Source organism: Neoarius graeffei, chromosome 9, assembly GCF_027579695.1.
Source record: "Neoarius graeffei isolate fNeoGra1 chromosome 9, fNeoGra1.pri, whole genome shotgun sequence".
Taxonomy (NCBI): Eukaryota; Metazoa; Chordata; class Actinopteri; order Siluriformes; family Ariidae; genus Neoarius; species Neoarius graeffei.
The window spans coordinates 43,084,640-43,099,284 of record NC_083577.1 but is presented as its reverse complement, the minus strand read 5'-3'; the positions used below and the strand labels follow the sequence as shown (position 1 = coordinate 43,099,284).

Sequence of the window (14,645 nt, the reverse complement as noted above, 5' to 3'; positions counted from 1 at the left end):
GAACCTTGCAATATTTTGCTTATCTTTGCTTCTGGTGAATCAGTATACTATTATTATCGATGAATCAATGATTCATATATAATATGAATCATTCATATATATCGATGATGTATATGAATGATTCATATTATACATAAATAAGTAAACTATTTAATAAGCTTAAACTCCATTTGTTTTCTAAATTACTCATGGTTCTTATTTCTCATCTCACAGCTCCATGTCACCGTTCAGTATTGAGAGCATGCGACGGCCGCGGCGGTCCGAGTCTCCTGACTCTAAGAAGAGGCGCATTCACAGATGTGACTTTGATGGCTGCAATAAGGTTTACACTAAGAGTTCACACCTAAAAGCACATCGGAGAACACACACGGGTGAGTCAGTCACACAGAAATACACATTCAATTAAAACCATATGATGTATATAAAATAATTTGATTTAAAAAGGCTTTTCACTCATGGCTTCGTAGTTTATTTGGCTGATTAATTTTCACTGTTCAGTAAATGCAGTAGTGTGCAAAAGTTTTCATTCCCTTAGAGCAGGGGTGGGCAATTATTTTTTCCATGGGGCCACATGAGAAACAGAAAATTTTGTGGAGGGCCGGACCAAAAGGCTGAACTAAATTCTGCATAATATTAATTGTATTTCTTTATATAAAGCAGTAAATAACATTGTTTTTACAAGCTGCTAAGACTGGTAAGAGTATGGAAAAAACGAGGTTGCCTTACAAAAAATGTCATTTATTCAATCAAATTTCCCAAAACAATGGTTAACAAAATGTGAACGTTTGTACCATTTTTTTTCAGTCACATTCACCCCAAAACACAATAAAGACATCACAATATTGTCTTTCTACTCCAAATATCAAGCAAGATACATCATATTATAATAATGATGCCCACATTTGTAGTCTAATCACCTCATTTGGTGTTTTTCAGTTTTTCGGATCTGCTCTCTGCAAACTAAACACATGGCTTTATCTCTGACTTCATTAAATACAGTAAATACTTAGCAGTCCATGTTTTGTTGAAAGCCCTGCATTCAGCATCTACCTTTCTTCTTTTTGCGGACATTTTGGGGGCTAAAGTCTTCTTGTGATCTGCTCGCAGCAACGTCAATTCGGTGTAGGTATCAGATCTACAGATCGGCTCGGGCTCCGGTGCCTGCTGGTGACGTCACGCTATGTGATTGGCTGGACCATTTGAAGGATGACGTACAGTTTGTGGTTGGTCTGGACCATAGACATATAAACATAGATGCCGCATTGAGCTGGTGGCCCCGTTGCTGGGATACGTCAGAGTGTCCGCCATATTGGATGTGACAAATCTTCCCCGTAAACCAATGCAAGTAAATGGACTGAACTTCATAAAGCTCCTTTCTACAATAATATTTAACTCGATGCCTTTTATTCACCCATTAAGACACACACGTATATATTTGGGAAACAAACAGGCATCAAAACAACATATATAACTGTTTACATTATTTCGAATCAGCGGATCATCAGATTAACGTTTTTAAAACGATTCGCGTACACACACAAAATTTCTGTGCCCGCAACAAAACCGTTCCCCGTGCACACAGCAACGCCAATACACGGATACGCTAATCACATGACTAATTAGACGGCACGTCACATGATCCCAGTGCATATCGGGCATGCGCAAGTCACTCACCACTTGCAAGCACATAAAGTGTGTGAGAGATTGAGTGAGCGAGTGAGACAGAGAGAGTGAGCAAGAGAGTGTGAGAGAGAGGAGAGAGAGAAAGAGAGAGCAAAAGAGCGAGAGAGTGTGAGAGAGTGAGAGAGCATAAGAATCAAAATTTGAAGTTCTTTATGGAAATCAGGGACGCCGTGTCATTGGGACTAAAGAGGAGAAGGTTTTTCAGCAGTCGCGTCACATGACCAACGTGTCATGACCAACGCCAGCGAACCAGGAAGGTGGATGTCACAGTGACGTTGTCCAATGACGACATCAGCTAGAGCTCAGCACTGCGTATCCTCGTTCCTCAATGTTTACACAGCACCGGATCAGATACGTACTGGGTTGAATACATGGGCCCTGGCGGATTCAAACTGTTCCGCCTGTGGAGTCGTTTCCCGGCGTTTTAATGTGCACGGACAGTGCATCCGCAACGACAACGATACGGATACGGTCTAATGTAAACTAGCGACAGATACATGATAGATAGCTCAGGTAAGCTAATCAGTCAGCATACCATAGCAAGCTACCAAAACCTGAGGCCAAAATAACCAACCTACAAGACTGAATATGATAAGTGATGGAAATAGTGGAAAAACTGGAAATAGTGAATGAAAATAAAAATGTACTGTTTTATTTATTTGAGTCACCACACAGACCTACTCTCGTTGAATAAAGTGAGCTGAATGACCGCCAAACTGAGTTCGGCCAGGTTCTAATGTCATACCAAAACAAAATACATCACTGATTCCTTCACATTCAGAAAGGTTAAAAACATTCATCATACGTTCAAAAACCTTCATCATAGTGTGGCACTGTATTATCTAATTCTCACTGCTTATAACTATACACCTACCCGGTGGAGATGAGCTGGGAAACTGAAGACTGAAGGAACAGCTCCCTCTCTGATCCTGACTGTCTGACCTGTTCTGTCAAAATCCTCCGTTCTGAAGTGTTCACTGCAGAGCATGGATGACGGAGTAGCAGAAAACCCTTCCTGTCACACAGCTGTCTCCCACTGCTTTTTCATGTTTTTATTTTTGGGAAACCTACATAGTATGTGAAAAGTTAGCTAAGCAACTAACAACAATCAGCATAGTTACGAAGGAAATACTTTGTTGTTTGGAGACAGGTTTCACCGAGCGGCTATTATGCGTGAGACTTCATATTAGCCACAAAGTCAGAAAAATCTCATCTCATCTCATTATCTCTAGCTGCTTTATCCTGTCCTACAGGGTCACAGGCAAGCTGGAGCCTATCCCAGCTGACTACGGGCGAAAGGCGGGGTACACCCTGGACAAGTCGCCAGGTCATCACAGGGCTGACACATAGACACAGACAACCATTCACACTCACATTCACACCTACGGTCAATTTAGAGTCACCAGTTAACCTAACCTGCATGTCTTTGGACTGTGGGGGAAACCGGAGCACCCGGAGGAAACCCACGCGGACACGGGGAGAACATGCAAACTCCACACAGAAAGGCCCTCGCCGGCCACGGGGATCGAACCTGGACCCTCTTGCTGTGAGGCGACAGCACTAACCACTACTCCACCGTGCCGCCAATCAGAAAAATCTGCTCGTAAAATTATGTTATAATGACCAAATACAATGAAAAGTATTTTTCCAGTCTCACCTGTGAAAGGTAATCCCATGTGATCTCGTTTGGACAGTAAACCTGTTGGTACAGTTAAACGCAGCACATGAATGAGGCATCTTTATTCTCGGCTACTGTCTAGACGCTATACCAGAGACGGTTGAAGAATCTCCACTTTGCCACATCCAATATGGCAGCGAGGATGACGTATGATTCTACGCAGAAGGCGGCATCTATGTTTATATGTCTATGGGTCTGGACAAATTACGGAAGTAGCTATCGTGGGATTAGGTTTCGTGGGATTTCATGTCATGTTCATGTCACGCGCATTGCATTTTTGTTGAACACAACTTCAAAATAAAAGCAATGCACATTCAGTCCATGCATGAGGTAAAATTAGAAAATACATTAATTTTATAATTTCTAATTAACCTTACGCGGGCCGGTCAGAATGAACCAAAGGGCCGGATGCGGCCCGCGGGCCATAAAATGCCCAGGTCTGTTTTAGGGCAAAATTAAGAAGGCAAAGTAATAAAGTAAAAACTTACAGCAACATGATTGTCACAAGAAATAAAATGGTAGATATTAACAGAAATTTTTTTTTCAAAAATGTTATCAGTTCACAGGTTTTCATTCTGAATGTGATACATTATAAATGTTCACTAATAACATGTAGGCTCACCTTTTGCCTTCATAATTAAGTTATTCCATGAAATCAAGTGGTACATGAGCTGATAGCTGACGAAGCACATAGCCACGTACGATGAGATTGAGTGGAATAACTGTTTTATTCTATCCACATTCACTGGATTTTGAGAAACAGAGCATTTTATTTTTTGCAAATTTGATAAATAAAAACTTTATACAAAAAATCCAACAAAATCATTTCCGCTAAGAAGGACTTCTTAAAAACCTCTCAATGGCTGCACGAATTGACTTTAGTGTTGTTGTTTTTTGTAGAAAGTGTTGTTTTGCTGTTGTGCCGAGGTATAGAATAGCTTTAGACATTTATTTAATTCTTCCTTGAACATTTCAGTGATGTAATTTTCAAAATTCTTTGAGCTTTTGAACCAGTCTAAAAAAATTCAACAAATTTTAATGCTTAAAGATGAAGAATGTAAACAACCCAGCGAAATGACAGGAGCAATTTGTGAAAAATTCTATAATAATGATAGTTCTTGAAAAATAAAATAGATACGTTCTTACCATCAAATACTTTCACTCCATATTTTGTTGCTTTTTTTGTATTTTTGAGGGGTTTGTTTTCGAGTTTTTTATTTCATCCTCGGTTGGTTCAGCAAAACGCGCCACCATTTTGGTTTTCTCTACTCACGGTATACAGTGATGCTTGAAAGTTTGTGAACCCTTTAGAATTTTCTAGATTTCTGCAAAAATATGACCTAAAACATCATCAGATTTTCACACAAGCCCTAAAAGTAGATAACGAGAACCCAGTTAAACAAATGAGACAAAAATAATATACTTTGTCATTTATTTATTGAGGAAAATGATCCAATATTACATATCTGTGAGTGGCAAAAGTATGTGAACCTCTAGGATTAGCAGTTAATGTGAAGGTGAAATTAGAGTCAGGTGTTTTCAGTCAATGGGATGACAATCAGGTTTGAGTGGGCACCCGGTTTTATTTAAAGAACAGGGATCTATCAAAGTCTGATCTTCACAACACATGTTTGTGGAAGTGTATCATGGCACGAACAAAGGAGATTTCTGAGGACCTCAGAAAAAGTGTTGTTGATGCTCATCAGGCTGGAAAAGGTTACAAAACCATCTCTAAAGAGTTTGGATTCCACCAATCCACAGTCAGACAGATTGTGTACAAATGGAGGAAATTCAAGACCATTGTTACCCTCCCCAGGAGTGGTCGACCAACAAAGATCACTCCAAGAACAAGGCTTGTAATAGTCAGCGAGGTCACAAAGGATCCCAGGGTAACTTCTAAGCAACTGAAGGCCTCTCTCACATTGGCTAATGTTAATGTTCATGAGTCCACTATCAGGAGAACACAGAACAACAATGGTGTGCATGGCAGGGTTGCAAGGAGAAAGCCACTGCTCTCCAAAAAGAACATTGCTGCTCGTCTGCAGTTTGCTAAAGATCACTTGGACAAGCCAGAAGGCTATTGGACAAAATTTTTGTGGACAGATGAGACTAAAATAGAACTTTTTGGTTTAAATGAGAAGTGTTATGTTTGGAGAAAGGAAAACACTGCATTCCAGCATAAGAACCTTATCCCATCTGTGAAACATGGTGGTGGTAGTATCATGGCTTGGGCCTGTTTTGCTGCATCTGGGCCAGGATGGCTTGCCATCATTGATGGAACAATGAATTCTGAATTATACCAGTGAATTCTAAAGGAAAATATCAGGACATATGTCCATGAACTGAATCTCAAGAGAAGGTGGGTCATGCAGCAAGACAACGACCCCAAGCACACAAGTCGTTCTACCAAAGAATGGTTCAAGAAGAAAAAGTTAATGTTTTGGAATGGCCAAGTCAAAGTCCTGACCTTAATCCAATCGAAATGTTGTGGAAGGACCTGAAGCGAGCAGTTCAAGTGAGGAAACCCACCAACATCCCAGAGTTGAAGCTGTTCTGTATGGAGGAATGGGCTAAAATTCCTCCAAGCCAGTGTGCAGGACTGATCAACAGTTACCGGAAACGTTTAGTTGCAGTTATTGCTGCACAAGGGGGTCACACCAGATACTGAAAGCAAAGGTTCACATACTTTTGCCACTCACAGATATGTAATAGTGGATCATTTTCCTCAATAAATAAATGACCAAGTATAATATTTTTGTCTCATTTGTTTAACTAGGTTCTCTTTGTCTTCTTTTAGGACTTGTGTGAAAATCTGATGATGTTCTTGGTATTATTCATGCAGAAATATAGAAAATTCTAAAGGGTTCACAAACTTTCAAGCACCACTGTAAGTGATAACAGCACCTAACTTGTTTTATATATGTTCCACAACAATTAACCCTTTCACCTCTCTCTATTTGGCATATGACTTCAGTGACGTGGCCACTCTGACCAGCCTAAGTTTCTAGGAAAGAATTACAGTTGTGGTTTCCCATTGCCTTCTACTGGATTATTTTAGAGATTTTCTCCTCTCGACCATTCACACCTATTAGTAATTTAGAGTAGCCAGTTAAACATGCAAACTCCACACAGAAAAGCACCCATTGCCCATGAGCTTCAAACCTGGAACCTTCTTGCTGTTAGATGACAGTGCTAACCACTACACCACCGTGCTGCCCCTTTCACCACTGGAGACTGCTATTCCGGTCTCATTGTAGTATGGAAACCCATTCTGGAAAAAGTTATGCAGTGGTGAAAGGGTTAAACATGACTGTAAATGGATAAAAAGTATGACATTTTTAAAAATAATTTAATAAAAATATTATCACTGACCATTTGCTGTGGTATAAGAGAAATAAAATACTTTACAACATGCTGTTTTCAAAAAAAAAAAATCAACTTCGCATTGAGCTGCATTATTCCACCTCATCATTGATTATTTTCCTCTAACAGCATACCACATCATGTTTTATTTCATACTTAGCCTCTTTTGCATCCTTTGAACATTGTTCATGTCTTTTCATCATTTGTACATTGTTCTATATTCTTCCTGATATACTTGCGCCAACTACAGGACTGCATGGCTAGTATTTGCATATTCTATTTTACATATGTGTTATGACTCTGTTATACCTCATTGCTTTCTTTTGATCAGGTCTGGGGACTGACCGAGTTTACAAAAAAAAATCATAATCAGAGTGGATGCCAACATTTTCACTCAACTATAGCAACTCTATCGGCTTAATCGTCTCATGATATTTATTGCCTTGTATTTTTGCATCTTGGTCTCCAGGTGAGAAGCCGTACAAGTGTACATGGGATGGCTGCACATGGAAGTTTGCTCGCTCAGATGAGTTGACGCGGCATTATCGGAAACATACGGGGGTGAAGCCTTTCAAGTGTGCAGACTGTGATCGCAGCTTCTCACGCTCAGACCACCTGGCCCTGCACCGGCGCAGACACATGCTGGTCTGAATGAAGGCCACCTCACACACCCTCTCTCTCCCACACACACACACACACACACACACACACACACACACATACACACACACACACACACACACACACACACGCGTGTGCACATGCACGATGGGGAGCTGGGTCTCTCCATGCTCTTGTTCAGCTGGCCTGGACACACGGTCATGGCCATCTTAGGCCCTGGTGAAGAGAGAGAGAGAGAGAGAGAGAGAGAGGAAGTCTGAAAGATGTGTGATGGACAGAATGTGTTGATAGAGCTGAACAGGGTCTGCCTCAAGGATGGAGCAAAGCTTCTCTTCATATCTGGGCTCATCTTGAAGTTTCAGGACATTTTGAACTGGAGCACTTGTCCAGATCCTGGTTGCTAGTTCTTGCGTGAGAGTTCTTCTGTCTGCAGTTTTGTTTTGTTTTTTAATTTAGCATCATTGTTTTGTTCTCATTTAACATGTCTGCTTCCCTTTTGCAATCAACAATGTGAAGAACTGCAGTATTGAATGGCTTCCTCTTTTGAGATCTGGAGCTTGATATTGTAGACGCAGCCAGGTTCCTACAGGAACAACATTTTCATAAATCTTGATTTCCTTCTCAGCCAGCACACCTGATTGTGAGGTGTCATTTCTTTGGCAATAGAGGAGAGACCCCGAGTCAGCAATTCCTGAGGTGAGATGGCTGGAGATTTTTTTCATCTAACACGAGTCTGCAAATTATTGAATGAGATTATACACACAGCAGGTGACACGTCACAGGAATCATGCAGTTATATGATGTTTTGTTTTCCCCTGATGTTGGTTTTCACACTAAAATTGTTTTCTGCAGCATAGACAATGAAGTACACGGGGTACGTTTGGCTTTAAGAACTCTCAGCTGGTGTGTTGCTGTGCTTTCTGGTGACAAACAGGGATATAAAACAATGCATTGTGATCAGTCAGTGAGTGTGATTGTACTCCGTTCATATGATTTTATGTTTGAATTATTTTCCCTGCTTAAGCCTTCTCCTATTCTTGCTTGTCACAGCTTTAAGAGGATGGGCCCTGAAGTAACTAATACAGTAGAGCACTATGTTCATCACACACAACACTGACCTCCACCATGTTTGACTGGCTGATGCAAAGCTCAATGCCCTCCTTGGTTTTGAGGAAATTTGGGTACAAAAAAAAAAATGCAAAACAAGTCTGCTAAACCTTTGATGGTGTGATCTGTTTTTTTGTACTTTGATGGAATATATCAGCCAGGAGAGCAATACATTCACTTTAGATTGGCGGGAGAGAGAGAAGGCCTCATGGCTCTCTCACTTACTGCACCAACAGAGGGCTTTCAAAACATGGACAAATCGCTGACTTTCTCCCATTACCACTTGTTTTTTCTATACTAGAGAATCTTGTATATTTGTAATGGATTTGTAGCTCTAATTTTTAAAATAGCAATAGCATATTGCTATTTTAGTCTCATACCTAAAGGATTTGAATGCACTCGGAAGAATAGACTTTCTTTTTAATGAGCCATTAAATGTGGCACTGCAGGTTTGCCCAAATGAAGCTCATTTTGTTCCTATAAACTCTTATCACAAGCACACACACACACACACACACACACACACACACACACACACACACACACACACACACACACACGATGGATCTAGGGCATTTAAATGAATGTTTCACAAGAGTCTTCTCATCACATTTTGAAGTACTGATTTTTTTTTAATTAAAATATCATTGAAATACTGGATTCGCTTTTGTCACTCTGAATCTGAAATAGCTTATGTAGGTTTTCTTTTTTTTCAATGTATAGTGCACTACTTCGTTCAATTCTTGTCTAGTGCACTAAACAGTAATCTGTTTTAACTTCAGCTTGATTCCCAAATACAAATAGGCCACTAGAGGGTGATCAGCAAATACATAAAACATATATATATATATATATATATATATATATATATATATATATATATATATATATATATATGAAAAGCTTATCTTTGAGTGGTCAACATATTTTCAACATGAGAAGATAAACTTCATATCTTTGCGTCACCGTGCAATATTCTTTATATTATATGGACACATCCACAAAAAAATTGCAAGTTAATCAAAAGAATTTTAATTTTGAACCAGTTCGCTATTTCGACAACACATGTCTAGTCAGCGGGAAAACACTTGGAATGACATCGTCGGAGTGAAATATTGGGAAATATGTCACTCAGATCTGCAATGTGTTTCATTTAAAAATGCAAGTTTTTCAACCCGAGAAGATAAACTTCATATCTTTAAGCCAACATGTGATGTTCTTTTTATGATATAGACACATTCACAAACAAAAAGTACCCAAATTTATCAAAACAATTCACTGATTTCCTCGCGAGTGACATATATAGATTTATGTCACGGTGATAGTTCTCAATGTCCCAGATGTAGCTCATATGAAAAATATGAGTGGTGTATTTCCCAGTAAAACATTGCAAGTGATATTTCTAAAAAGATATTAAAATTAAATTGGGTGCACATCATCGAAATCTTCATGAGTGAAGATATTGGAAAATATGTCACCCAGGTGCAGGATGTATTTCGTCTGAAAAAATACGAGTTTTTCAACACAAGAAGATAAACTTCATATCTTCAAGCCAACGTGTAATTTTCTTTTTATTATATAGACACATTCATAAACAAAAAGGACCCAAATTTATCAAAACAATTCATCGATATACTCACGAATGAAGGTATTGGAAATTATGCTCAATATCCCAGATGTAGTTTGTATGAAAAGTACGAGTGGCTTATTTCCCAGTAAAACACGTGTGTGTGTGTGTGTGCATATATATATATATATATATATATATATATATATATATATATATATATATATATATATATATATATATATCCTCCATTACAAAACCAGTCATGTGGGTCAAATTTATTATTGAGTTTCCTTGAAAGGCAATCAAAAATGATACAGAGATATGGGCATTTGATAGCTCGATTTAACTTTTTAGCAATGCATATTTCTAAAAAGATATTAAAATTAAATTGGGTGCACATATTTATTCAGGTTTCTCAGATGTAGACACCAAATTTTTTTCATTGTACCTTATTAGAAATATGTTATTAACATCCATCCATCCATTATCCATAATCGCTTATCCTGTGCAGGGCCGTGGACAAACTGGAGCCTATCCCTGTTATTAACATATTTACAAAATGTAGATTTTATTTACAGGATTTTTTCCCGCTTGTATCTGCCATGTATCCCCCCCCCCCCCCACCCCTCAGTTAACAGTTCAAAGGTTCCAAAATTCCAAATTTCCTTGAAAACGTTGTCTGTAGTTCATGTATAATGACAAAAGACCACCCACCCCCCTGACTTCAACCCCTCTGCCATGACCTTGGCCATATTCCTGACCACACCTGCTTCTGTGGCCACACGCACATCCACACCTACATCCATTACCTTTACTCCTTTACTCTGTCCTTGTCCTTTACCTACTGCACCTGTATCTCTTCATCCTTTGACCCAGCTGGAGGCAACACATCTGGTTTAGGGCACATGATGTCCTTGTAGGGCTCAGGAACAAAGGCTTGGATGTGTTTGTCGAGATACTGTTGCCTAAATAGTGGAAGTCCAGGTGAGGGAAGTGTGACTGGATGACCACCTGGATAATTTATTTTGGTATAAAAAGGTGATAGCACGCTTATAGACATGAATTATTTATAATCACATTGTCTGTTATCACCCAAATGAGGATGGGTTCCTTTTTGAGTCTGGTTCCTCTTACGGTTTCTTCCTCATATTGTCTCAGGGAGATTTTCCTTGCCACCATCGCCTCAGGCTTGTTCATTAGGGATTAAATTTTTTAGGGATAAATTTATTAGTTCATGTGTTTAAAATTCTTCATTTTTCTCTAAAGCTGCTTTGCGACAATGTCTATTGTTAAAAGCGCTATACAAATAAATTGACTTGACTGACTTGTTCCATCAGGCCTGATCTGGTTTGTGCAGCTGGAAAAAAGAGGAGTTCATTGAGCTGTAGAAAACTAATACAACAAACTATGTTAAGCCTATTTCATTAAATTTAGTCTAGTCTGTCATGTGCAGCCACTGTAGACACTCAGCATGACAACCCATGCTTGTCAATTTAAAAATAAAAGGGCATGAAAAAGAAAAGCCTATATGTGTCTATACACATTAATTAGATGTCAGTTCTTTGTCAGAGTCTTGGAATTAAAGGTGATTGAAACTTATCGTCCTGGTTTATAGTTGCTTATGGATTATGTGCTGTCGATGCTTGTCCACACAGTGCATATAAACATAATGATGTAATGTTAGGCTTCTGTAAGCTTTCGAAAATGTATATGCATGAAATTAATACCGATTCCCATTGTGTTTCTGATGCCCCGCGCAATAACAACTTCCACAACACACTACAGAAAGATCATAGTACCTGCCCACAAGATATAAAACATGACTCACCTTTGAAGCTTTCTCTCACTTGAATTGGTTGACATCACTACGCATTATGTGTAAGAAGGCTTCTGATTAGCTGCGCTGCTTTTCGCATGTGCACACAGCCAATCATCCATCCATTATCCATAACCGCTTATCCTGTGCAGGGTCGCAGGTAAGCTGGAGCCTATCCCAGCTGACTATAGGCGAGAGGCAGGGTACACCCTGGACAAGTCACCAAACAATCGCAGAGACAAACAATCATTCACACTCATACCTACGGTCAATTTAGAGCCACCAATTAGCCTAACCTGCATGTCTTTGGACTGTGGAGGAAACCGGAGCACCCGGAGGAAACCCACGCAGACATGGGGAGAACATGCAAACTCCACACAGAAAGGCCCCCGTCGACCACTGGGCTCGAACCCAGGACCTTCTTGCTGTGAGGTGACAGTTCTAACCACTACACCACCGTGCCACCTCAGCCAATCATAAGCCGTCTTATTGATCATGCATAGCAACCAGGAGATTGTTTACACAAAGTTGGGTTTGTTTTATACCATTTTATTGGCTACTCATTGAAATTATGTCAACATTAATACTGAATCTAGTGAGTGGGAAATCTCCACTGTATTTTGGTACCAGACATGAAGGGTTTTCATTAGAAATATGCAATCAGTGGTACAAAGTCTAAAGGGTGGTTTTCTCATCTCATCTCATCTCATTATCTCTAGCCGCTTTATCCTGTTCTACAGGGTCGCAGGCAAGCTGGAGCCTATCCCAGCTGACTATGGGCAAAAGGCGGGGTACACCCTGGACAAGTCGCCAGGTCATCACAGGGCTGACACATAGACACAGACAACCATTCACACTCACATTCACACCTACGGTCAATTTAGAGTCACCAGTTAACCTAACCTGCATGTCTTTGGACTGTGGGGGAAACCGGAGCACCCGGAGGAAACCCACGCGGACACGGGGAGAACATGCAAACTCCGCACAGAAAAGGGTGGTTTTCACTTTTTAAAAAAAATAATTTCTGCCAGGATATATAGCATCTCATTAAAGACGTTTAAAAGGTCACAAAGTATGAATTTCTACAAAAACATGAAAATGTAGACATTGTACTCTGCTAGTCTTCGAAAATTTAAAATTAAGACTATTTTAGCCCACATGTTGACTTGTGACTTCCAACTGGTTTTGCAATGGAGGGTCTCTCTCACACACACACACACACACACACACACACACACAGGGTGTGTGTGCGTACATACATGCTGTATATATCGTACTGTGCAAAAGTCTGAAGCACCCTACTTTTTATCACTACAAATTTTGTTACAGATTTTTATTTTATGACTTCTTCATGACTGAGTCAGGACAAAAAATTTTAGATTTCCAAACAAATGTCAGTAAAGAAAGCAGCATATTACCGGAGACACTTTTCAGACAAAAAAAAAACATAATGAACGCTACTGAGTTTTGCTGCAAAATTAAGAAGCACGTGTGACAGTCAAAGTCTCCAGAAGAACTGAGGCTGCTTCTGCAACATGCTCAGTAAAACTGCATTGATTGTACCTGAGACTGATATTTTTTAAACAAAGGGCCATCACACCAAATAGTAGCCTTATTTAATTTATTACTGTTTATTGGTCTTTATGGTATTTTTAAAAAATGTCGAAACGTTTAATTTTCTTACTTTTGAAGGCTGTACAGCATTTCTTTGCATGTGCCTAAGACTTTTGCACAGTACTTTATAAACTAATCTTGTATTTTCTCATTTGTGGCAGTCATTTTTTTTAATTAATTTCATGTCTAGTGAGAAGGTTATGAAATAAGTCATGTATTCTGGGCTGCCAGATGGCTTGCTCATATTTGATGGCCTTAAGATAAATATTAGAAGATATATTAGGTGATATGACATACATTTGTTTTTCGTCCCAGATAAACATCATCCTATGTACAATGGGAAAGCGTCCATTGTATGCTGAGGATGTCAACAGATTGGTGTGAGGGTAGCACTTTCAAATGGCCAGTACAAGCCTCAGTAACACACACACACACACACACACACACACACACACACACATGCACTGCTGTTGGAATCTCCATGTCCATATTATCAACTAGCAAAGAAAGTTGAAATGCAGTTTTGTGAAATGCTGTAAAAAGAATGTGTCCATTACAAAACAAACATGACCAACGTCACCTTGCTTTTTTTGTGATCTGAAGTATTATAATCTATTATGTTTTTGTTTGCTTGTCTGTTTGTCTCCACATGCGTGTTTCCTGTGGTACATGGGCTTGAGTGTATCATCAGCACCTTGTTTTTTATGAAGTATGAATATGAAATGAATTATTTTCAGTTAGACATAACATTAATCACCAGTGTATCTTATCAACTTATACTGTATTTTTGAGAAATCTCCTCAGTGTGGGGCACTTCATCTGCATATTGCTATTTTATGTAAAAAGAAATCTTTTAAAATGTTGTAATATATGTGAAAGTGAAAGTTATTACTCAGTTTCGAAGGCTGTAAATACCTATTGAGAATAGGGCTTTTTATTAGTTGTTTTTTTTTAAATACAAGGGATTAACTTTATACAACTACAATACAGAGATGATCATTAAGTGGTGGTACACAGTGTATAATGGGACTGTGTGGGAGAGTGTTTGAGGTTTTATCATCTTTAAATGCTCCTGTTCCTTATGATTAATGTGTAGGGATGAAACAATCCATCTAAGTGTACACAGTGCTGAGGAGCAGCTGCCTCTGTGCACATTCAGCCATTTCTATATTCTCTTAAGTGTTTTTATAACA

General features: G+C 39.2%; 1 protein-coding gene across 2 annotated transcripts in view; it reads left to right on the top strand.

Annotated features, from left to right (window-relative positions):
- The window catches only part of klf12b (Kruppel like factor 12b), a 60,050-nt gene extending 50,776 nt beyond the window's left edge, over window positions 1-9,274 (top strand). For both annotated transcript variants that reach the window (XM_060929538.1, XM_060929537.1), the window contains exons 5-6: window positions 214-371; window positions 7,194-9,274. In XM_060929538.1, the coding sequence (XP_060785521.1) occupies window positions 214-371; window positions 7,194-7,375 (340 nt within the window). In that variant the 3' untranslated portion in view covers window positions 7,376-9,274. The remainder of the gene's footprint in view (window positions 1-213; window positions 372-7,193) is intronic.
- The last annotated feature ends 5,371 nt before the right edge of the window (window positions 9,275-14,645 follow it).